Source organism: Anomaloglossus baeobatrachus, chromosome 1, assembly GCF_048569485.1.
Source record: "Anomaloglossus baeobatrachus isolate aAnoBae1 chromosome 1, aAnoBae1.hap1, whole genome shotgun sequence".
NCBI classification, from domain to species: domain Eukaryota; kingdom Metazoa; phylum Chordata; class Amphibia; order Anura; family Aromobatidae; genus Anomaloglossus; species Anomaloglossus baeobatrachus.
The window spans coordinates 22,043,666-22,067,653 of record NC_134353.1 but is presented as its reverse complement, the minus strand read 5'-3'; the positions used below and the strand labels follow the sequence as shown (position 1 = coordinate 22,067,653).

The window sequence follows — 23,988 nt, the reverse complement described above, 5'->3', positions numbered from 1 at the left end:
CGGCATCAGGCGGTCTTTAGCTTGACATGTCTTGGGAATAAGAGTCACACAGCTGAGGAGTTGTGGTCAGCTCTGCGGTCCGAGTTTAATAAATGGTTGTCTCCACTCAACCTGCAGCCTGGTAAGGCCGTGTGCGACAATGCTGCAAACCTGGGTGCGGCACTTCGCCTGGGCAAGGTGACACACGTACCTTGTATGGCTCACGTGTTGAACCTTGTCGTCCAGCAATTTTTAACACACTATCCCGGCCTAGATGGCCTTCTGAACAGGGCACGAAAACTGTCAGCTCACTTCCGCCGTTCAAGCGCCGCAGCAGAGCGACTTGCATCGCTCCAGAAGTCTTTCGGCCTGCCAGTTCATCGCCTGAAATGCGATGTGGCGACACGCTGGAATTCAACTCTCCACATGTTACAGCGACTGTGGCAGCACCGCAGAGCCCTGGTGCAATACGTCATGACGTATAGCCTGGGCCAACGAGATGCAGAGGTGGGACAGATCACCCTGATGGAGTGGTCTCAGATCAAGGACCTATGCACCCTTCTGCACAGTTTCGACATGGCGACGAATATGTTTAGCTCTGACAATGCCATTATCAGCATGACGATTCCAGTCATTTACATGCTGGAGCACATGCTAAACACTATTCGGAGTCAGGGGGTGGGACAACATGAAGGGGAGGAACTACAGGAGGATTCATATGCGCAAGGGACAACAACATCACCAAGGTCCAGACGTTCATCATAACCAACGCAGCAGGCATGGGACCATGGGGGACAGGGATCGACAAGGGCGCATAGTAGCAGGCGAAATGTTGAGCAAGGTGCAGGAGAACATGAAGAAATGGAGGACGAACTGTCCATGGACATGGAAGACTCAGCGGATGAGGGAGACCTTGGTCAAATTTCAGTTGAAAGAGGTTGGGGGGAGATGTCAGAGGAAGAAAGAACGGGTAGCACCTCTATGCCACAAACACAGCGTGGACTTGGTCCGCATGGCTGCGCAAGACACATGAGTGCCTTTTTGTTGCACTACCTCCAACATGACAGTCGTATTGTCAAAATTAGAAGTGATGATGACTACTGGATTGCCACACTATTAGATCCCCGGTACAAGTCTAAATTTTGTGACATAATTCCAGCCATAGAAAGGGACGCACGTATGCAGGAGTATCAGCAGAAGCTGTTACTCGATCTTAGCTCGGCTTTTCCACCAAACAACCGTGCAGGTGCAGGGAGGGAATCTCCCAGTTGTAACTTGACAAACATGGGACGGTCTCGTCATCTTCAACAGTCTACCCGTACCAGTAGGACCGTATCTGGTGCCGGTAACAGCAATTTTATGGAATCTTTTCATAATTTTTTTAGACCCTCTTTTGCAAGGCCACCAGAGACAACAAGTCTGACACATAGTCAACGGCTGGAGAGGATGATACAGGAGTATCTCCAAATGAACATCGATGCCATGACTGTGCAACTGGAGCCTTGCTCCTTTTGGGCTTCAAACCTAGAAAAATGGCCAGAGCTCGCAACTTACGCCTTGGAGATTTTGTCGTGTCCAGCTGCCAGCGTTGTCTCTGAACGTGTATTCAGTGCTGCTGGGTGTGTGCTGACAGATAAGCGCACGCGTCTGTCCAGTGACAATGTGGACAGACTGACGTTCATCAAAATGAACAAGTCATGGATCCAGAAGGAATTTACTACCCCTGTGTCATCCTGGGGAGAGTAAATGCTTGTTGATTTGGAATGTGCTTGATGCAAATCAAAACATCCTGTTTGCAACTGGGGCACAAGTGCTGCCACTGATAAGGTGTCTGTGTGGGGCCCAATTTTTGGAAAAAAGGGAGACTCCGCTTGGAGTAACCCTTGCTTACATTGTTTTTAAAAGAAGCCAAGATGAACAGAGCTGGGATCAGGAAAGACTTTGCTACCTACCCCGGTGTCATGCTGGGGACAGTTAATTATGGCATATTTTTGAATGTGCTTGATGCAAATGTAGCTGTGAAGTGTACAACTAGGGCACAAGTGCTGCCACTGAATGGGTGGGTGTGTGTGGGGCACAATTTTTGGAAAAAAAGGGAGACTCCGCTTGGAGTAACCTTTGCTTACATTGTTTTTAAAAGAAGCCAAGATGAACATGTCATGGGTCAGCAAAGACTTTATCTACCTACCCCGGTGTCATCCTGGGGACGGATAAGAATGGCGTATTTTGGAATGTGCTTGATGCAAATCTAGCTGTGAAGTGTACAACTAGGGCACAAGTGCTGCCACTGAATGGGTGGGTGTGTGTGGGGCCCAATTTTTGGAAAAAAAGGGAGACTCCGCTTGGAGTAACCCTTGCTTGCTGTGTTTTTAAAAGAAGCCAAGATGAACAGAGCTGGGATCAGGAAAGACTTTGCTACCTACCCCGGTGTCATCCTGGGGACGGATAAGAATGGCGTATTTTTGAATGTGCTGGCTGCAAATCTAGCTGTGAATTGTACAACTGGGGCCCAACTGCTGCCACTGAATGGGTGGGTGGGTGTGGGGCCCAATTTTTGGAAAAAAAGGGAGACTATGCTTGGAGTCACCTTGCGGTGTTTTACATGATTTTAGAATGGCGTGCCATGCCTATATCTGTGTGTCCTCCTCTTTTTCCTTGTCCAGCTGTTTTGTTTTCGCATGAGTATATGTCCTTGTCACTTTCCAATGTGTTTGAGTTGTTTGTCACCTTTTGGACACCTTTGAGGGTGTTTTCTAGGTGTTTTACTGTGTTTGTGATTGCCTGCCATTGTTTCCTATTGGCTCGAGTTCGGTTCGTCGAACGTTCGACGAGCCGAACTCGAACGGGAGGTCCGTTCGGCGAACCGACCTCGAGCCGAACCGGGACCGGTTCGCTCATCTCTAATCACAAGCACATGACCAGCGACCAATCGGCATAGAAGGTGTCAGAGACATGTGACCTCGTGTCAGCGATGATGTCACCCGCACATGTGCAATGGCTCCAAGATAGGACTTAGTCTCCGGCGCTCGCACATGTGCAGTAGCAAGAAATCTGGACTTAGTCTCCAGCGCTCGCACATGTGCAGTAGCAAGAAATCTGGACTTAGTCTCCAGCGCTCGCACATGTGCAGTAGTAAGAAATCTGGACTTAGTCTCCAGTGCTCGCAGCAACCGTAACAGTACCTCCCCCTCAAGGGCCCCCCTCCCAGCGACGCAGGTAATCGGCAACTAAGTCGGGAGCATGGACAGCCTCCTCAGGCTCCCAAGAGCGATGTTCCGGGCCGTAACCCTCCCAATCTATCAAGAAGAACCTGCGCCCTCTAACCATCTTAGAACCAACTATGGCTCGTACCTCATAGCTAGAGCGAGAGGAATCAGAGGCAGGAGAGTGCACTTCACGAGCGTGAGTTAAAATAGCCGGCTTTAGCAGTGAGACATGGAATTTGTCATGAATCTTAAGATGGACGGGTAACTTCAATTGGTAGACTACAGGATTTACCCGTCGAAGAACCTCATAAGGACCCAGGAAGCGAGGAGCAAATTTGACAGAGCTCACTCTAAGTCTCACATGTTTTGCAGAGAGCCACACAAAGTCCCCTGGAGAAAAGACAGGAGCCGGGCGACGAAACCGATCGGACACCGTCTTCATACGGTCCTTAGCTGCTTGGATCGACTCTTGAGTCCGATCCCAAACCTCTCTGGCATTAGTTGCCCAGTCGGCCACAAGAGGATTAGGTGCAGCAGCGGGAAACGGTACCGGTACCCTAAGGTGTTGCCCATTATTGAGTACGAACGGTGTCTGCCCAGTGGCCTCAGCCAGCGAATTGTTAAGGGCAAATTCTGCCCAGGGTAGGAGGAAGGACCAGTTATCGTGGTTCTCAGCAACAAAGTGTCGAAGGTATATAATCATAGATTGATTGGTACGCTCAACCAAACCATTGGTCTCCGGATGGTATGCCGAAGAGAGATTCAACTCAATTTGCAGAAGGCTACAAAGATCTCGCCAGAAACGGGAAGTAAATTGCGGGCCTCTATCACAAATGATACGATCTGGCATCCCGTGAAGCCTAAAGACATGCTTGAGGAATAGTTTGGCTAGTACCCTGGAAGATGGGATTCTCGATAACGGTACGAGATGAACCATCCGGGAGAAATGGTCCGTAATGACCCACACAAATCTATGTCCCTGTGAACATGGAAGATCACCCACAAAGTCCATGCCTACCACCTCCCATGGTCTATCTGGCACTGGTAAAGGATGCAAGAGTCCAGCCGGTCTCTGCCGTAATGGACGGTTGCGAGCACACGAGTAGCAGGAACCGACATATCTCTTGACGTGGCTGGCTAAGTGTGGCCACCAATACCACCTCTCCAGTAACTCTCGTGTCCGCCTAATACCAAAATGCCCACCCACCTTTGAGGTGTGGGCCCATTACAGTATATCATTCTGTCGATCAGGCGGAACAAAGGTCTTGCCCGGTGGGATTTGGTCTAACGTCACAGGGGAGAGCGTATGAAAAACCCTGGAGGGAAGGATAAGACGAGGTTCGTCAATCTCCTCCTGGGTAGAAAGCATAGAGCGAGACAGGGCGTCTGCCTTGTTATTCTTACTCCCAGACAGATAGTTGATGGAGAAGTGAAAGCGGGAGAAAAACAAGGACCAGCGGGCTTGGCGAGGATTCAGACGCTGAGCGGTTTGTAAGTACGTCAGATTCTTATGGTCTGTATAGACCTGGAAAGGATGTTTTGCTCCTTCCAGCAAGTGACGCCACTCCTCCAAGGCTAATCTCAAGGCGAGCAGTTCCCTATCCCCAATGGTATAGTTTCTCTCTGCTGGTGAAAAGGTTTTCGCAAAGAAGAAACACGGCCTTTTTCTACCTGCACCGTTCTTTTGATACAAGACCGCACCAGCACCCACTGAAGAGGCATCAACCTCTAAGAGGAAGGGCTTACTCTCATCGGGTCTTTGAAGAACGGGAGCAGTTGAAAAGTGTCTTTTTACTGCCTCAAAAGCCTGAGATGTCTTAGTAGACCAGGCTTTGGGATTAGCACCTTTCTTAGTCAAGGCCACCAAAGGGGCCACCAAAGTAGAAAAATGGGGTATGAACTGCCTGTAATAATTTATGAATCCTAAGAAGCGTTGCACCGCCTTCAAGGAATGAGGTTCGGACCATTGCAGGACAGCAGAGAGCTTCGCAGGATCCATAGCCAGGCCCTCTTGTGAGATAATGTAACCCAAAAAAGGCAATGAGGACTGCTTGAATACACATTTCTCGAGTTTAGCAAACAATGAGTGCTCCCTTAAACGGGAAAGGACACGAATGACATCCTGACGATGAGTCTCCAGATCAGGAGAAAAAATCAGGATGTCGTCCAGATACACCACTACTGAGGATAACAGTAAATCCCTGAACACATCGTTTACGAAGTCCTGAAATACTGCGGGTGCATTACATAACCCAAAAGGCATGACGAGGTATTCATAGTGACCGTCTCGGGTGTTAAAAGCGGTCTTCCATTCGTCACCCTTTCGAATTCGTACCAAGTTATACGCACCCCGCAGATCCAACTTTGTAAAAACTTGAGCTCCTCTCAATCTGTCAAAGAGCTCCGAAATTAAAGGTAATGGGTATTTGTTCTTTATTGTGATTGCGTTGAGACCCCTGTAATCTATGCAGGGACGCAAATCACCCTCTTTCTTCCGAACAAAGAAAAACCCAGCTCCCGCGGGAGAGACAGACTTACGAATGAACCCCTTCTCTAAACTCTCTCTTATATAGGTCGACATGGCCTCCGACTCAGGTATCGACAGGGGGTAAACCCTGCCTTTAGGTGGAACCGAACCTGGGATAAGGTCTATGGCACAGTCATACGGCCTATGGGGTGGAAGAACCTCAGCACCCTGTTTGGAGAACACGTCAGCGAAATCCAGATAGGGTGTAGGTATGGGAGAGAGATCAGTAGATGCAACCGCAATGACCTTAGGTGGTAAGGGAAGACATCGGGACTGACATTTCGAACCCCAACTAATAATGCTGTCAGACTCCCAGTCAATGTGAGGAGCATGAGTCCGAAGCCATGGGAGACCCAGAAGGATGTCGTCTATACCCTCAGGCAAAACAAGAAAAGAAATCTCCTCTATGTGACCCTGAGACAGGGAAAGGCGCAAGGGAACTGTCCTCAATGTAATGGAGTCAGACAACATAGTTCCATTAACAACACGGACAGGAATAGGCGCCTCTAACATGATAGAGGGAATATTGTGTCCCTTTACAAATCCTGAGGACACAAAAGTCCCGTCAGCTCCGGAATCCACAAAAGCCATAATAGGCCATGTATTCTCAGATAACGAGAGCTGACCTGGGATACAACACTTAGAGGGTGCAGAAGACGTCTCTAGTAACCCCCCTCTAATGGTTACTAGGCCAGGGAGTTTCCCTGACGACTAGGACACTTGTTGGCATAGTGCCCAGCCTGACGACATACGTAACATATAGGAGGACCAGACTTGCGTAGTCTGGAAGACGTATGACCTAACTCCATAGGAGTGGGAGATGTTTCAGATGCTGAGGAAGATGGTAGTGGACCCTCAACAACTGGAATAGCCCGATGCTTAGGGCGTGAGGAAGAGACCTCGAGTCTACGTTCCTTATGGCGTACATCGATCCTCATTGCTACTGTGATCAAGTCCTCCAGAGAAGCAGGGACCTCACGAGTAGCAAGAGCATCCTTGACATAGCCTGCCAACCCTCTCCAGAAGATAGGAATCAACACCTTCTCTGGCCAATCTAGTTCTGCCACCAGAGTTCTAAAAGCAATGGCATAAGAACTAGTGGATAACGAACCCTGAGATAGATCTAACAGTCTCAGGGCCGCATCATGGGTAACCTGCGGACCCATGAATACCGCCTTAAGAGCATCAAGAAAGTCTTGATGTCTCAGAGTAACCACATCAGAGCGCTCCCATAGGGGAGTCGCCCATTCTAAGGCTTTGTCCTGAAGTAAGGAGATGATAAAGCTTACTCTGGACCTCTCCGTATAGAAGCGAGAAGAGTTGACCTCTAGGTGTATCTGACACTGACTAATGAAACCACGACATGATCTGGCATCGCCAGAATATCTGTTTGGCAGAGCAAGTCGAGGATCATGTGCAGATGTCACCATGGTCTGAGGTTTATCCTCTATACTCTTGAGCCGTGACTCAAGTACTTGTATGTAACGGTGTAACTGCTGATATTCTGCCATAACTGCCAGACCCTTGGCTCAGTCCTAATGTTACGGGGGGCTGTCTGATAACCTAAAGGAGTATCAGACAGTCAGGGTCCACCGTTCAAAGACTCTGCTGCAGACTAAGGCAGAGTGCAATACCTCTGTTAACTCACAGAAGGATATAATAAGTAAGTAAAGCAATTCCTCCCTTACTTGGAGGGTGTGTGGAATGATCTCTGTTAATAATCACAGAGACAAAGGCAATGTGTGCGAAATGGCACCTACCTAGGTCCGCTCTTCTAGTGGTGCAAAAGAGACGAACAGCAGCGTAAGCCGCACAAAGCTCCTACCTGCGTTCGCTCCACTAGTGTGCGAGGACATGAACCACTAGATATGGCACCTGCCTAGGTCCGCTCTTCTAGTGGTGCAAAAGAGACGAACAGCAGCGTAAGCCGCACAAAGCTCCTACCTCTGTTCGCTCCCCTAGTGTGCGAGGATACGAACAACTGCCAGACGCAGTATAAGGAACGTTACCCTAGCGGCAACGTCCACCTACGAGTCGAACCACAAGGCCCAGCCAGACCATGTGCCTCAGGCACCTGCCTATGTCCGCTCCCCTAAGAGGTAAGGATACGGACAGCAGCCGAAGCTGTAAGGTATAAGAACGCTACCCTGCCGGTAGCGCTCACCTAGCATAGACAGAGGAATGCCTAGAGGAACGCGCACATTGCGTCTACTCTTATGCATGAACCAAGAGGACTGAGCGCCATGCGGCGTGTGTCAGGGTCTTATATAGACTCTGTGCCTCATCCAAGATGGAGGACACCAGAGCCAATCCGCTGCCAGAACGACAGGAGTGACGTCATGCTGGCCTATCACCGAGCAAGGCGTCACAAGCACATGACCAGCGACCAATCGGCATAGAAGGTGTCAGAGACATGTGACCTCGTGTCAGCGATGATGTCACCCGCACATGTGCAATGGCTCCAAGATAGGACTTAGTCTCCGGCGCTCGCACATGTGCAGTAGCAAGAAATCTGGACTTAGTCTCCAGCGCTCGCACATGTGCAGTAGCAAGAAATCTGGACTTAGTCTCCAGTGCTCGCAGCAACCGTAACAGGTGGTTTCTAGGTATTTTTATGTGTTTGTGATTGCCTCCCATTGTTTTCAATGGGGTTCGAGAGGTTCGTCGAATGGTTCGCCGAACTGAACTCGAACGCGGCCTCCGTTCGACGAACTGAACCGAACTCGAGCCTCTAGAGGTTTGCTCATCTCTATTAATCATGTGACAAATAGTTGCAAGGCAGATTTATGTATGAGATAGCCAAGAGGAATGTCTATAATATGAAGGTTGCCTTACACTCAGAGCTGTAGTAGATGATAAGATTTGGAGCCTGAAAGTCAAAAATTGAAAACATTGTTACCGTTTTGCTTGTGTGGTAGATCCACTCACTCAGCTGCAGTTTGAGGTAGACAGAAATGTTTTTCCATTTAAGTTTGAACTGGTTTCTTAACTCCATAAACCAGCCATCACAAAACAAAAGAACCTTACCATCATAAAAGAAAACAAAATAGTATAAACACTAGAGATGAGCGATGTTCGAGGTTCAAGGTTCGCCAATTTCATATTCGAGTGATTTGGGAGGTGCTCGAGATCGAACTCGAGTTTTTTGCTAAAAGCTCGACAGTTCGAGTTATGTTCAAGACCGGTTCTATCACCATAAACGTGGCTTTTCACAGTAAGGCTATTTGCACATGTTGCTATTTGCATGCGTCCTGCGTCCCCAGCACAATCCCTCTCCCTTTCCTACTCATCAATCACGTGCGTCTCGCTCCACGGCTGTCACAAATCTGCGGCGTCTTTTCCTCTTTAGAAAATGGCTGCCGCTTCATTAGTCAATTAGTTATTCCGTGCTTTTCCCGCCCACCGGCACTTATGATTGGTTGCAGTCAGACACGTCCCCAAGCTAAGTGACAGCTGTCTCACTGCAACCAATCACAGCCGCCGGTGGGCGGGTCAATATCGTACAGTAAAATAAATAAATAAATTAAAAAAAAAAATGCTGTTTCCCCCATATTTGATACCAGCCAGGATAAAGCCGCACGGCTGGAGGCTGGCATTGTCAGGATGGAGAAGCTCCATGTTATCGGGAGCCCGCCACCCTAACAATATCACCCAGCAGCTGCCTGGAATAGCCGCATCCATTAGGTGCGACAGTCCTGGGACTCTACTTAGCTCATTCCAAATTGCCCTGGTGCGGTGGCAATTGGGGTAATAATGAGTTTAATCGTGCCAGGCGTCTCCCTGAGATACCTTTCATGATTAAACTGAAAGTTAAAGTAAAGGAACACACACCGCGAAAAATGCACTGATGCACTGAGGGGAGGAGCCGGACATCAACTATGAGCTCTCTCTCTCTTGCTATCTCTCTCCTTTCTCTCTCCTTTCTCTCTCTCCTTTCTTTCTCTCCTTTCTCTTCTTTCTCCTATTTCTCTTCTCTCTCTTCTTCTCTCTCTTCTTTCTCTCTCTCTCCTTTTGCTCTCTCCTATCTCTCTCACCTTTCTTTCTCTCCTCTCTCTCCCTCTCTCTCTCCTTTCTTTCTCTCCTTTCTTTCTCTCCTTTCTTTCTCTCCTTTCTTTCTCTTCTTTCTTTCTCTTCTTTCTCCTCTTTCTCTCTCTCTCTTCTTTCTCTCTCTCTTTTCTTTCTCTCGCTCTCTTTCTCAGACCTGGCGATGATCAGCTGATGCAGTCACCTGATGGAATCAACTGACACTATAAGTCGAGCGGTGAGGCCAGCTTTTTAACGCCCGGCCGGCTAAACTATCAGCTCATGCCGTCGGACAGGAGTCTGCACTGAAGTCTGTAGTTTGTTTTGTTTTTTTTGCACTGATGCATCAGCTGATTGTATAAAAGCTGTTTATACAATCAGCTGCTGTGTCATGTAATTCAGGACCTTGAACCTGACACATCATCTGATCGCTTTGCCTTCCAGAAAACCAATCAGATGATACTGGATCCGGATTGGACGACGCGGGACCCTTGACCCAGGATTACTGCGGAGGGGGGTTCTTTATTTCAATAAAGATGGAGTCACTAATTGTGTTGTGTTTTATTTATAATAAAAATATTTTTCTGTGTGTTGTGGTTCTTTTTATCGGTACTAGAAATTCATGGTGGCCATGTCTAATATTGGCGTGCTACCATGAATTTCATGCTTAGGGCCAGTTGATAATATACAGCTAGCCCTAACCCCATTATTACCCAGTGAGCCACCCGTCACCAGGGCAGCATGAAGAGTTGGATACAGCACCAAAAGATGGCGCTTCTATGAAAGCGCCATTTTCTGGGGTGGCTGCGACTGCAATTCACAGCAGAGGGGCCCAGAAAGCTCAGGCCAACCTGTGCTGTGGATTCCAATCCCCAGCTGCCTAGTTCTACCTGGCTGGACACAAAAATATGGCGAAGCCCACGTCATTTGTTTTTTAATTATTTCATGAAATTCATGAAATAGTTAATAGAAAAAAGGGCTTCCCTATATTTTTGGTTCCCAGCCGGGTACAAATAGGCAGCTGGGGGTTGGGGGAAACCCATAGCTGCCTGCTGTAGCTGGCTAGCATACAAAAATATGGCGAAGCCCAAATAATTTTTTTTTGGGGGGTGGGAGTCCTGCAGACAGTCCTGGATGGAGTATGCTGAGCCTTGTAGTTCTGCAGCTGCTGTCTGTCTGTATGGAGGAGAGCAGACAGAATCTGCAGAACTACAAGGCTCAGCATGCTCCATTCACTAGTGTATGCAGGAGAGCAGTCAGCAGCTGCAGAACTACAAGTCTCAGCATACTCCATCCAGGACTGTATGCAGGAGTTTTTTGCCCACCAAAAAAATGACGTAGGCTTCGCCATATTTTTGTATGCTAGCCAGGTACAGCAGGCAGCTACGGGCTGCCCACAACCCCCAGCTTCCTATTTATACCCGGCTGGGAACTAAAAATATAGGGAAGCCCTTTTTTTTTTAATTATTTCACTTATTTCATGAAATAATTAAAAAACAATTGACGTGGGCTTCGCCATATTTTGGTGTCCAGCCAGGTAGAACTAGGCAGCTGGGGATTGGAATCCGCAGCACAGGTTAGCCCGAGGTTTATGGGTGCCTCTGCTGCGAATTGCAATCCACAGTCACCCCAGAAAATGGCGCTTTCATAGAAGCACCATCATCTGGCACTGTATCCAACTCTTCCAACAACCCTGGAGCCGGATGGCTTGCTGGGTAATTATGAGTTAATACTAGCTTTGTTTTACTAGCTAGTATTAAGCCAGAGATTCTTAATGTCAGGCAAGTTTGACCCGACCATTAAGAATCCCCAATAAAGGGCTAAAAAAGGCACCACACAGAGAAAAAATACTTTAATCGAAATAAATACACAGACACATTAGAGACTCCATGTTTATTACTCCCTCTCATCCCTCCATGATTCTGCTATTCTGTCTTCTTTCTCCTTCAACCCATGCAGCTCTGCTACATCAGCAGCACTGCATGTGAGGAAGGACGCTGCTTCCTGTGCAGCCTTTTCACTACGTGAGTGAGAAGGAGCTGCTGCCTGTAAGCGGTGACGTCACCACTGACAGGCGTGTTGCTATAGCAACGGTGATCTCCGTTATTGACCGGCTGTGAACGGGGAAGCAGACCGGAAACCCGACCGGGTGCCAGAGCATGTCGCCGGTACACGGAGATACACAAACGATCACCGCATACTGGAGAGATGCACTGACAAGTCCTAGCATGACGTGTCATTGTCATGTGACCAGTCTGTAGCCAATGAGATAACAGACACGTGACTGGTCACATGCTATTTTGACGTCACGATAGGTCCTATCATCAGTGCTGGTTACCGGGAGGACGCAGCGATCATCGGATGGAACAGCGACAGGAGACAGAATGCAGGACGAATCGCGTGGACCGGTAAGTGTTATGGCAATGTTTATTTACTGTATGTGTACATTTATAATGTGTTTTTATGTGTTTGTGATTGCCTCCCATTGTTTTCAATGGGGTTCGAGAGGTTTGTTGAACGGCTCGCCGAGCCGAACTCGAACGCGGCCTCCGTTCAACGAACCGAGTTGAACTCGAGCCTCTAGAGGTTCGCTCATCTCTAATAAACACAGCCATTCGCACTGTGTGTTCCACCCACTAATGTTTGGGGTTCTACTTTGTTCAGTCATAGCCACAGAGAGGAGGAACTGCTTCCTCCAAACACATAGAACTCTGAGTGTTTCCAGAGGCCTGGCTTTTACCTCCTGGACCACACCCTGAGGTGGAGATATGGTGAACAGGCATCCCACCCATCTCTTTAACTGTTCACAAAAAAACAGCCCTGTTAAAAGCCACTTAACTCTCTCAGTACATAGTAGTTTGGAGCATTACATCTGTATTCACATCACTGAATTTAATAATTTTAGCGACACATACTTCCCATCTTCTACTTTACTTGTCACTGTATACCAGGATAGTTCATATACTGTATATGTATATATATATATATATATATACCAGGATGGGCCCAGGATATGGAAATATATGGTAGGATGGGGGACATATACCAGGATGGGCCCATGATGAGACCTCTATACCAGGATGGGGCCAAGCATGGAGGACACATATACTGTACCAGGATTGTGAACATATATACCAGGATGGGCTCAGGATAGGGACATATATAGTGGGATGGAGGAATATACCAGGATGGGCCCATTATGGAGACCTATATACCAGGATGGGACCAAGAATGGGGGACAAATATACCAGGATGGTGGACATATATACCAGGATGGGCCCAGGATAGGGACATATATAGTAGGAAGGGGGACATATACCAGGATGGATGACAGCTGTACCAAAATGGGGCAGATATACCAGGATGGAAAACATATACAAGGTTGGGCCCATGATGATGATGGAAACCTATATACCAAGATGGGACCAAGCATGGGGGACACATATACCAGGATGGTGGATATATATACCAGGATGGGCCTAGGACGGAGACATAAATATCAAGATGGGCCTAGGATGAGGGACATATATACCAGGATGGATAACAGGTGTATAGAAAAAATTCCAGCACCAAGTCCATAGGAAATCTTCATTAAAAATTCATCTTTTATTTATCAAAACTTATAAAAATCCATGTTAGCAATTGCCCCAACAGAGGACGCGTTTCGAACGACAAAGTTCTTAATCCGTCTCTAGAGACGGATTAAGAACTTTGTCGTTCGAAACGCGTCCTCTGTTGGGGCAATTGCTAACATGGATTTTTATAAGTTTTGATAAATAAAAGATGAATTTTTAATGAAGATTTCCTATGGACTTGGTGCTGGAATTTTTTCTATACACATGAAATGAGTTCTGCTACCTTCCTTTCCGTGCACAGTCCTGGATAAGCAATCTCTGGCAGCAAGCAGGTGAGCGGGACAAAGTGAAGTTGTGTTTGTCAGGATGGATAACAGCTATACTAGGCAAAGAGACATATATACCAGGCATGAGGGGGAACATATACACCAGAATGGGGACATAATACCAGGATGGTATATATGTAGAAAGCAGGGCGCACTGAATGCCAATAATACAAAAATATATGGTGAATTTGAAAGGTGAACAAGGGATTGAATCCAGCTCGTCACTTCAGATTATTCAGGCAAGATGACTTCTTTCATTTTCAATAAAATATAACTTTTAATATAGTTGCTTTATAGGTTATCCACAATACACATTGTCAGCAAGCAGCTACACGTATAGAGGTCAGTAACTGACAACGCGTTTCAGCGCACAATGTGCCTTCATCATTAGTCCCTCATAATATGTGATCCTGTACAATAATGTCTGTATGCTTTTTGCATCCTCCCCGGCCCAGGAGCTGCGGTGTGATCAGACCATGTCCTGTACGGTCAGACACAGCCATTACACAGTACACAGCAGGGACACATATATGAGATTATCCAACTGTGGAACTTATTATTATTCCACATCTATTAATTTAAAAGACCTTTGTTTCTGTAAAACCCCTTTAAATGTCTACATGTTTTTGACATATTCTTTCTAACTTTTCAGCAAAGTTTAACCCTATTTCTAAAAATTTCTTTATTCATTTTTCATTCCAGTTAAGTTTATCATCTTTTTTTCAGATCCCAGTATCCCGATGCTCAGATCAATGCTTACCTGGAAGCTGGAAAAAGGCGAGAGAGACAATCCATACCTGCTGCTATGACTGCATCCCATGTCCAGAAGGAGAGATATCCAATATCACCGGTATGTACAGTAAGAGGATTGTAAGTGGCATCCGTCACCCGCATAAGAAACTGACTCAGACTCAGCATCATCCACATCCATATGCTGCAGAGCCGGACGTCACCAAGGATCGGTGTGCATGATTTCAGCACTAGCACTGTGTGGAGCGGTGACTGCCACCGGCACTGCAGAGCGATTGCACGGGGAAGATACCTTCACATTCTACCTTCTGTAAGATGCATACAGTGTGTCAACCCATATCCTGTCCACCATCATTAACTTGAGAACAGCGGCAGCTATAGGCAAATATGTGGTGTCTAGGTATAGTAAAGTATCTATGCGGTACGCAATGAAACCACCTATAGCGCCACCTGGTGGAAAACAACGGAGTTAGCATTTTTATCTTGAAAACGGAACGAGATAGAGAAAAAAAGTGAATTACAAAGGGGCAGGGCATCATCAATTCAATACTAATCCACACCTTGCATACAGAAATGCTATGATATGAAACCCATGACCCCCAAAACATTGAATGCTGGTCACGCATATGGCGCTCATTTAACTTTGATGCTCAAAGTGGCCACATGCAATGCACATCTGGACTCTGCACAGCATACTGTATCTTGCTGCAATGCACATATGGACTCTGGACAGCATACTGTATCTTGCTGCAATGCACATCTGGACTCTGCACAGCATACTGTATCTTGCTGCAATGCACATATGGACTCTGGACAGCATACTGTATCTTGCTGCAATGCACATCTGGACTCTGCACAGCATACTGTATCTTGCTGCAATGCACATCTGGACTCTGCACAGCATACTGTATCTTGCTGCAATGCACATCTGGACTCTGCACAGCATACTGTATCTTGCTGCAATGCACACCTGGACTCTGGACAGCATACTGTATCTTGCTGCACGTTGTGCAATATGGTAGGTAACACATTTGCACAAGCATCTGTGATACGTCGTCGTAGGTCCTGCAATGTTGGTGGAGGGGTCGCATACACCGACTGTTTGATGTGACCTCACAGAAAGAAGTCTAAAGAGGTCAGGTCAGGTGAGCGTAGAGGCCATGCAGCCACTATACCTAATGACTTGTAGGAAGGTCTCCATGAGGTATCGCTTCACGTCCGCAGCCTTGTGAGTTTTACACGTTCTAATCATAGCATTTCTGTTTGCAAGGTGTCGATTCGTGTTGAATTGATGATGCCCTGACGTCGACCCCCGTATGATAGGAAGGGAGAGAGTAGGGTGCATATGAATTCCCATCTTTTTTCTCAACACAAAAATAAATGTATGTACTTTGTTTGTGGCATGTGTTTATTAAAGTAAATGATTTTAAGGCAATGTGAGTTATGGTATTTGATGAGTGGATTCTACCTTAACATTTAAAATCAGTGTTCAGTTCACTGCACCCACAGTTCATAGCTACCCATGTTTGCTGCACAATCCCAACAAATGAGCGTGCAGCAGGTCCAATAGTGTTGTAGTCCAGTCCAGCACAAGACGTAGATCAAGACACTACCAACCGCATTATACAAACATAACATACAACTTGTGCAGCTACAAACTCCAGCAAATTTCAAGCAAGAATTTCCATCAACTGAAAAGCAAACTGAGCAAACTGAATTTATACAAATTGAACTTTTTCTTAATATTTCGGATTTTGCTGAATCTCGTAAATTTAACAACTTACAACTTCCTGCACTTGATATAGCACAACCAATCCAAACTATCATATCCAGTTTAAAAGCAGAGGCAGGGAATGTAGCAGCCATTATGTGTTGTATCTGAATAGACAGAAGATGTCACAGCTCCCAGCTTATTAATTAATAGGAAGAGAAAGCCATGAAACACTAAAGAAACTGTACAGATCGTGTGAGACAGCCCAGGAGGAGACTGGTGAGGAGAAGAGAAGAAACAGATATAAGTGATAGGAGGAGACGTACAGGAGAGCCACTGCTGCTGCTTTCCTGACCAATGTGGGGAAAGCGCTGCTGCTTCAATTTCATTTCACTTTCTTTGCATTCATGTTTACATAAGCCTCAATATTACAAAAAATAATTGCGCCCTATGACTGGCTCTCAAAGTCTGCATGTCTCAAACAGTGCTATTCTTTTGCACACCTTTTATTTTGCTGTACCCACACACAACACCAGTAAATTGTCCTGTTGTCATTGTTATTTTTTTTTTTTGTTCTTTTTAGGAAGCAGAGAACTGTGCTAAAAATGTAACAGAGAAGTAAAAAAAATAAAATATTTAAAGGAAATATGTCCCTGCCATGCTAGGTATGGGGAAGTACCCAGCGAGTGGTGAAAGGGAAGGGAGACCCTGTGTCTAGGGAAAAGGGAGATGGTGACCCCTGACCAAGACAACTGCTGGGCCCTGGGTCCCGATGTGAAGCCCCGCAGGTGCTGCTGTGTTGATGTTGGTGCATTACCTTCAGGGACTCCACATGGATGGAACAGTCTGGTCACAGGTAGGGAACCTTCTTTTAGGATTTTCGTGACTCCACTCTCGGTATTGCGGTCAGGGTGACCGCCACTGCAGATTAAGGGGTGCCTGGGGGTGAAGGTGGGTGCAGTCAGTTGTAGTGGCCTCCCGAGAGTGAGGCAAGCCCCAGGGCCCTGTGTAAGTGTGTGGAACCACAAGGCGCAGAATGACTCAAACACAGAAGCAGAATGTCTTTCAGGGGTTTTACTGACATTATGTGGCAGGGTCAGTAACCCGGGCGTAGCTGGGATGAACCAGGCGGGAACCAGGTATCCTGCTGGCTGGCTGATGAGGGTAACTACCAACTCACCTTCCTTAGCCCTTTGTGTTTTGTGGTGACCCCAACTTGAACTCCCTACGGGGTCCCAGGGAAGTTGCTGCTCCCTGTTCTCCCCTTGTTCGACCCGTTTGCTTGTAACCTGGACCAGGTCACTCCGGCTGCTTGCCTCCTGTGAGCTATGGGCCCCCTCTTTGTTACGTGGCTGTGGACTCTGTGGTGGTGTGGCGTGGGTTTGAAGTGCCTCCACCGGCAGGTTTGGCAGAAGAAAGGTAATCTATCTCTGCAATGGGACCTGTTACCCTTGCGGGCCTGGTAACTCCCTGGTAGTCCCCTTACTCTGCCACTCCATTGCTCTCTCTAGCCTTGGGTGGATTTCAGGTGGCACTACCAGGTGACCGATCTCCCCCGTCGGTAGTCACTTCACGGACGCTGTTAGACTGCAACAGCTCCAGGGTCTGCTCTTTACGTCTTCTCTCCCTGAGCTGCACACTAAACTGCCTCACTTGTGGGTCCTGCACGTCTGCTCTCTCTGAGCTCCACTTCCAGACTCTTCACTCCTCTCTACTTCCTTCCCCACTGTGCCTGCCTATGCCACCTAGCAACCAGGCTCTCTACCACACCCCTTGAATGGACATGGAGGCCACGCCCCCTCCTGGAATCTCTCAGGAGTCCCTTTAAAGGTCAATATGTGAGACCTGATTACTATGCGCCTGTGTAGTCACACCTTGGTCAGCCTTCTGGATTACCTGTATTGTACTGCCCCCAGCATGGGTGCAGTACTCAGTGGTGCCTGACCAGGTCAGGGGTGCCAGACCATCACACCATAGATACAGTCATATGAAAAAGTTTGGGCACCCCTATTAATGTTAACCTTTTTTCTTTATAACAATTTGGGTTTCTGCAACAGCCATTTCAGTTTCATATATCTAATAACTGATGGACTGAGTAATATTTCTGAATTTAAATGAGGTTTATTGTACTAACAGAAAATGTGCAATCTGCATTTAAACTAAATTTGACAGGTGCATAAGTATGGGCACCTCAACATAAAAGTGACATTAATATTTTGTAGATCCTCCTTTTGCAAAAATCACAGCCTCTGAGCGCTTTCTGTAGCTTTTAATGAGTTCCTGGATCCTGGATGAAGGTATTTTTGACCATTCCTGTTTACAAAATAATTCCAGTCCAGTTAAGTTTGATGGTCGCCGAGCATGGACAGCCGCTTCACATCATCCCACAGATGTTCAATGATATTCAGGTCTGGGGACTGGGATGGCCATTCCAGAACATTGTAATTGTTCCTCTGCATGAATGCCTGAGTAGATTTGGAGCGGTGTTTTGGATCATTGTCTTGCTGAAATATCCATCCCCTGCATAACTTCAACTTCATCACTGATTATTGCACATTATTGTCAAGAATCTGCTGATACTGAGTTGAATCCATGTGACCCTCAACTTTAACAAGATTCCCGGTGCAGGCATTGGCCACACAGCCCCAAAGCATGATGGAACCTCCACCAATTACTAATTACTAATTACCAATACTGTGGGTAGCAAGTGCTTTTCTTGGAATGCCGTGTTTTTTGCCTCCATGCATAACACCTTTTTGTATGACCAAACAACTCAATCTTTGTTTCATCAGTCTACAGGATCTTCGTCCAAAATGTTACTGGCTTGTCCAAATGTGCTTTTGCATACCTCAGGCGACTCTGTTTGTGACGTGCTTGCAGAAAAGGCTTCTTTCGCATCACTCTCCCATACAGCTTCTCCTTGTCCAAAGTGCGCTATATTGTTGACCGATGCACAGTAACACCATCTGCAGCAAGATGATGCTGCAGGTCTTTTGAGGTGGTCTGTGGCCTTTCTGATATTTCCCTTGGCCTGCCACTTCTGGGTTTAACAAGAACTGTACCTGTGTTCTTCCATTTCCTTACTATGTTCCTCACAGTGGAAACTGACAGGTTAAATCTCTGAGACAACTTTTTGTACCTTCCCCTGAACAACTATGTTGAATAATGTTTGTTTTCAGATCATTTGAGAGTTGTTTTGAGGAGCCCATGATGCCACTCTTTATAGGAGATTCAAATAGGAGAACTACTTGCAAGTCTCCACCTTAAATACCTTTTCTCATGATTGGATACACCTGCCTATGAAGTTCAAAGCTCAATGAGGTTACAAAACCAATTTAGTGCTTCAGTAATTCAGTAAATAGTAGTTAGGCGTGTTCAAAACAAGAAATTGATAAAGGTGCCCATACTTATGAACCTGTCAACTATAGTTTAAATGCAGATTTCACATTATCTGTTAATGCAATAAACCTCATTTCAATTCAGAAATATGAATGAGTCCATCATTTATTAGATATATGAAACTGAAATAGCAAAAACCCAAATTGTTATAAAGAAAAAAGGTTAACATTAATAGGGGTGCCCAAACTTTTTCATATGACTGTAGGTTCTGAACCTTTCCATCGAGCCGGATACCTGACCCTAGGCTGACCCTGATCTGGGCCCTAGGTAGGGAATGGATGAGATGAGTGCTTAGTCAACCGCCCTAAGCTCTAAAGAAGACACAGGAGAGTGAGCAAATAACTTATCTCCAGATGACTCAGGGAGTGGAACTGCAGAAACAACAAAGTTTCTCCAGATGTATATGAGCCAACTGCTTGTACTGAAGATTTGTTAAGGGTATAAGAGCTATCACCAGCACTGAGTAATAGGAAGTAAAGGTATATAAAGACAAAAAGGGACGTGCTGATGAAAAGCAGCTGAAATGATGAGGAACTCCACAAGGTCCTAAAGGGAAAGGGATGAAAACCCAGCAGAAATAATAGAAGGTCAGGGAGAAGTTTGCAAAGCCAAACGCAATGACCTCCTATAGCCGGACACAACAGGACTCTCTATTACCCGTGACAGTCACCAGTAATTCCAGTGATGCGTCACCTAATGGCCTGTGTTCAGGCAGGGTAATAAAAACCTGCTGACAGATTTGTTGTATAACTGTCTGCCTCACAAAGCGTGCATGTCACAAAAAGTACTACTCATTTTTTGCATGTGTTTCTACCAATGTAGGTTATAAATACAAAGAATGGGCAGTAGATGCTAATAGAGTCAACTATTTCACAACAAGCAGCTTTAAAGAATGGCAGTGCTAAATAGTCCATGAGATGATTGTCCATAGCTCTCACAGTATATGGGAGCATTAGTACACAAAGATTCCTATAAACCTCACAGTGTATGAGCAGGTAAAATAGATGAAGGGTTTAAAGATAATTACCATAGGGACAGCCTGGCGTGCATTTTTCTGCTGTGTCTTCCTCAGAAGGGCGTGACTGAGGGTATAAGTGGCAGGTCTTTTAAATATAAGGAAGCCAATCAGATGTCTTCCACCACATGCCCCGCCGAGTGTAGCACTCTCATGCGCAGTCGCACTCATGCAGGAGGAGGTTCAGCGTCCATTGTACAGGAGACACTCCCCAAGTGATGCCCCTGGGACACGTCACTGAAAAGGGAGCAAAGATGTCTCCTGAACACCAAATAGTGCATCACAACAGCAGCATGATGTGGGGCACATGCGAGCGCACAGCTAAGCGCTGCAATAACGTGGACATAGTATTTGAGCTCTCTCCTGCTCATAGAGCTTAGTGACTGAGGGTGTAAGTTACACATCTCCTGCTCATAACTATATACCGCTCATACATATGTATAATACATATTAAGGCAGCACAATAGAATAAATAGAATAAAATGCATTAGTATATTAAATGTAAACATAATAATTCATGGAGATGCATCTTATATCAATAAAGAAACACGTATATAATGTTTGTAGACAATAAATAAGATGTATATATAAAAATGTATTTATAATGAGTAATTAGTACAATATGCATCTCCAAAAAAGGTGAAATACAAAATATTGCAAAAAATACGTGAAAAACACATTTTATATTACAAGGGACACATGAAGGACATATTATATAAAGAGGTTAGTATATGAAAAAATAAATAGACAATGTGTAAGTGCGTGTGGATTAATAATTTGTGTGAAAAACTAATGAATATAAAATATCAAATATCAGTGCTTGGGTACACAGAGGCACACATACATGGGAATACACTGCAGTTGAAGACCTGAGGCTGCATAAAATCACAAAGAATGAGACATATTGATAATTCCTCTCTTATTTCTGCATGACCCAAAGACATGTGCCCCAACTACCCCCCTCTAGCTGGGTTTCACCCCATTAATACCCCCTCAGCCAAAACAACTAAAATGCAGAGAGATCCTTTTTATAAGCCTCTGTGACTGCTCCTCACAGTTTCGTATGAAGCTTATTACACATGGTGTGGAGCAGCCAGCTGCCTTCTCAGCGGTGCAGCACCAATGCTTCCTGCTTTCTGATTGGTGAGGTATCACACTGCAACCTCTAGTGATGGCTGCTCCACCAATCAGAGAGCAGGAAGTGGATATTGCAACCTCTAATAATTGCTTTCAACTTTCTAATTGGTGGAACAGCAATCACTATAGGGTGAGAGCAGAGAGCAGTAAGAACACAGGATCTTCTTCTGCAGCACGGGGCGCACAAAGGAGGATCCACTGGACTGTTGAGCAGAAGGCGAACTCCGCCCACGAAAACACGTACTGTCGCTGCCTGGTACTGACCAGCATCAGATAGAAAAAGCACGCTGCAGTGGCAGTGCACTCACATAGGGCTCTAAGCAGGAGTTTTAAAGGGCCAGAAGCCCATACTGCAGTTTAGTGCAGCCAGTCTGGTGGGTATATGCCCATTTTGCCAGATTCCCAGACTGGGCATATTTATCGCTGAAGCCCAGAATTTTTTTTTTTCAATTAATGGATAAACCATTAATTTAATTATAATGGACATACAATGTGGATTAAGTCATTCAAATAAAGATTATTTGAATTTGAGATACAGACAGATACTGTAGATTGACATTTTTACCATAATAAATTTAATATATTATGCACTATTCCTACAGACAATGAGAACTGCATGAAATGCCAAAGTGACGAATGGCCAAATGAGAAGAAAGATCGGTGTTTGCCCAAAATAATGGAATTCATCTCTTATCAGAATGACACCATTGCTTCTGTATTTTCCGGTGTCTCTGTCTTCGGATGTCTTGTGACCGGCTTCATATTTGGAATCTTTATTTCCTACCGGGACACTCCTATTGTTAGAGCCAATAACCAGAACCTGAGTTACCTTCTCCTGGTCTCCATCTTCCTCAGCTTCCTCTCTGTCTTCTTGTTTCTTGGCCGTCCCACTGATGTAACTTGTAGACTACGTGAAACCAGTTTTGGAATTTTCTTCTCAGTAGCCATCTCTTCACTTCTCGCCAAGACTGTCATGGTTTGTGTTGCGTTTAAGTCCACTAAACCTGGAAGTTCCTGGAGAAAATGGCTCAGTGTGAAACTGCCCTATACCATAGTATCATTGTGTTCGTCCCTTCAAGTTGTACTCTGTGTTATCTGGTTGTCTATTTCTTCCCCATATCAAGATCGGGACACTGAGTCTTATCCTGGGAAGATCATTATTCAGTGTAATGAAGGCTCAGATATCTGGTTTTACTCCATGTTGGGTTATCTGGGTCTCCTGGCTGCTGTGAGCTTTGTTCTGGCTTTCATGGTGAGGACATTACCGGACAGCTTCAATGAGGCCAAGTACATCACCTTCAGCATGCTGGTGTTCATAAGTGTCTGGATTTCCATGATTCCCGCTTATCTTAGCACCCGAGGGAAGAACATGGTGGCTGTGGAGATATTTGCAGTGATGGCTTCAAGTGCTGGACTCTTAGGTTGTGTATTTTTCCCAAAATGTTTTATTATTTTGTTTCAATCTGAAATGAATAGAAAAACTGAGCTGCTCGGAAAAAGAAAGGACTGATAGTAAGATACTAGCCACCTCTGACAATAATCCCTGATTCTTTACATTACACCCCATGTTACATTAAAATATAATAGCAAACAACAGAAGAACAAAGTATATGGCCAAAATATAGAAACTTTTATTAATGCATATTAAATAATCATTAAAAATAATAAAGCATAAAAGCTCCCTGAGGAAGACATTGTATGAAACGTACGTTGGAGTAGCAGGATCCTACAGACCTCTTTGTAAGTGATATTCTCATTTAGCCTTTATCTTTGCACTATCCCCTCCTTATTTAGGTTATACTGCAATGATCTGCGATTATATGCTTATCTTCAATATTTGCATTTGATTATCCTAGCACTTGGCATTTTTCCTTTTACAAAAGGTTAATGCATTAGTCACACTCTTCATTTTTCCATTGTATTTGGTTTACCTCATTAGCCATGCCCAGACTAATTTAACATACTTTGTAAACAGCACTTTGCACTTTGTATATATACTCCTGGGCTTGTCTTATACTAGTCAGTCTATATCTTATTTAATTCACGCGGGATATATAGCACTTAGTACATTTTATTTTTTGGGTCAGTGCAATATCTATAATTTGCGATTTTTTGCACATATATTCTGACTTCAGAGGGGATTAGTGCAATTTTTATATTACAAATAATTTATTGGCATAATACGATATAATTTAATATTTATTGGCTGCTTTTATACTGCTACTATATTAATATACCAATTTCATTATCTTGATATTATTGGATAATTTTCCTTTTTTGTCACTTGACACTTTGAGATATTGTTATCATTTATCAATTTTTATTTAATTTTGAATGGTA

At 45.3% G+C, this 23,988-nt stretch overlaps 1 protein-coding gene across 1 annotated transcript in view; it reads left to right on the top strand.

Annotated features, from left to right (window-relative positions):
- LOC142305824 (vomeronasal type-2 receptor 26-like) overlaps window positions 1-23,158 on the top strand; it is a 129,678-nt gene extending 106,520 nt beyond the window's left edge. The window contains exons 4-5 of the mRNA XM_075346935.1: window positions 14,339-14,486; window positions 22,251-23,158. Coding sequence (XP_075203050.1) covers window positions 14,339-14,486; window positions 22,251-23,158 — 1,056 coding nt within the window. The remainder of the gene's footprint in view (window positions 1-14,338; window positions 14,487-22,250) is intronic.
- Window positions 23,159-23,988: the final 830 nt, after the last annotated feature.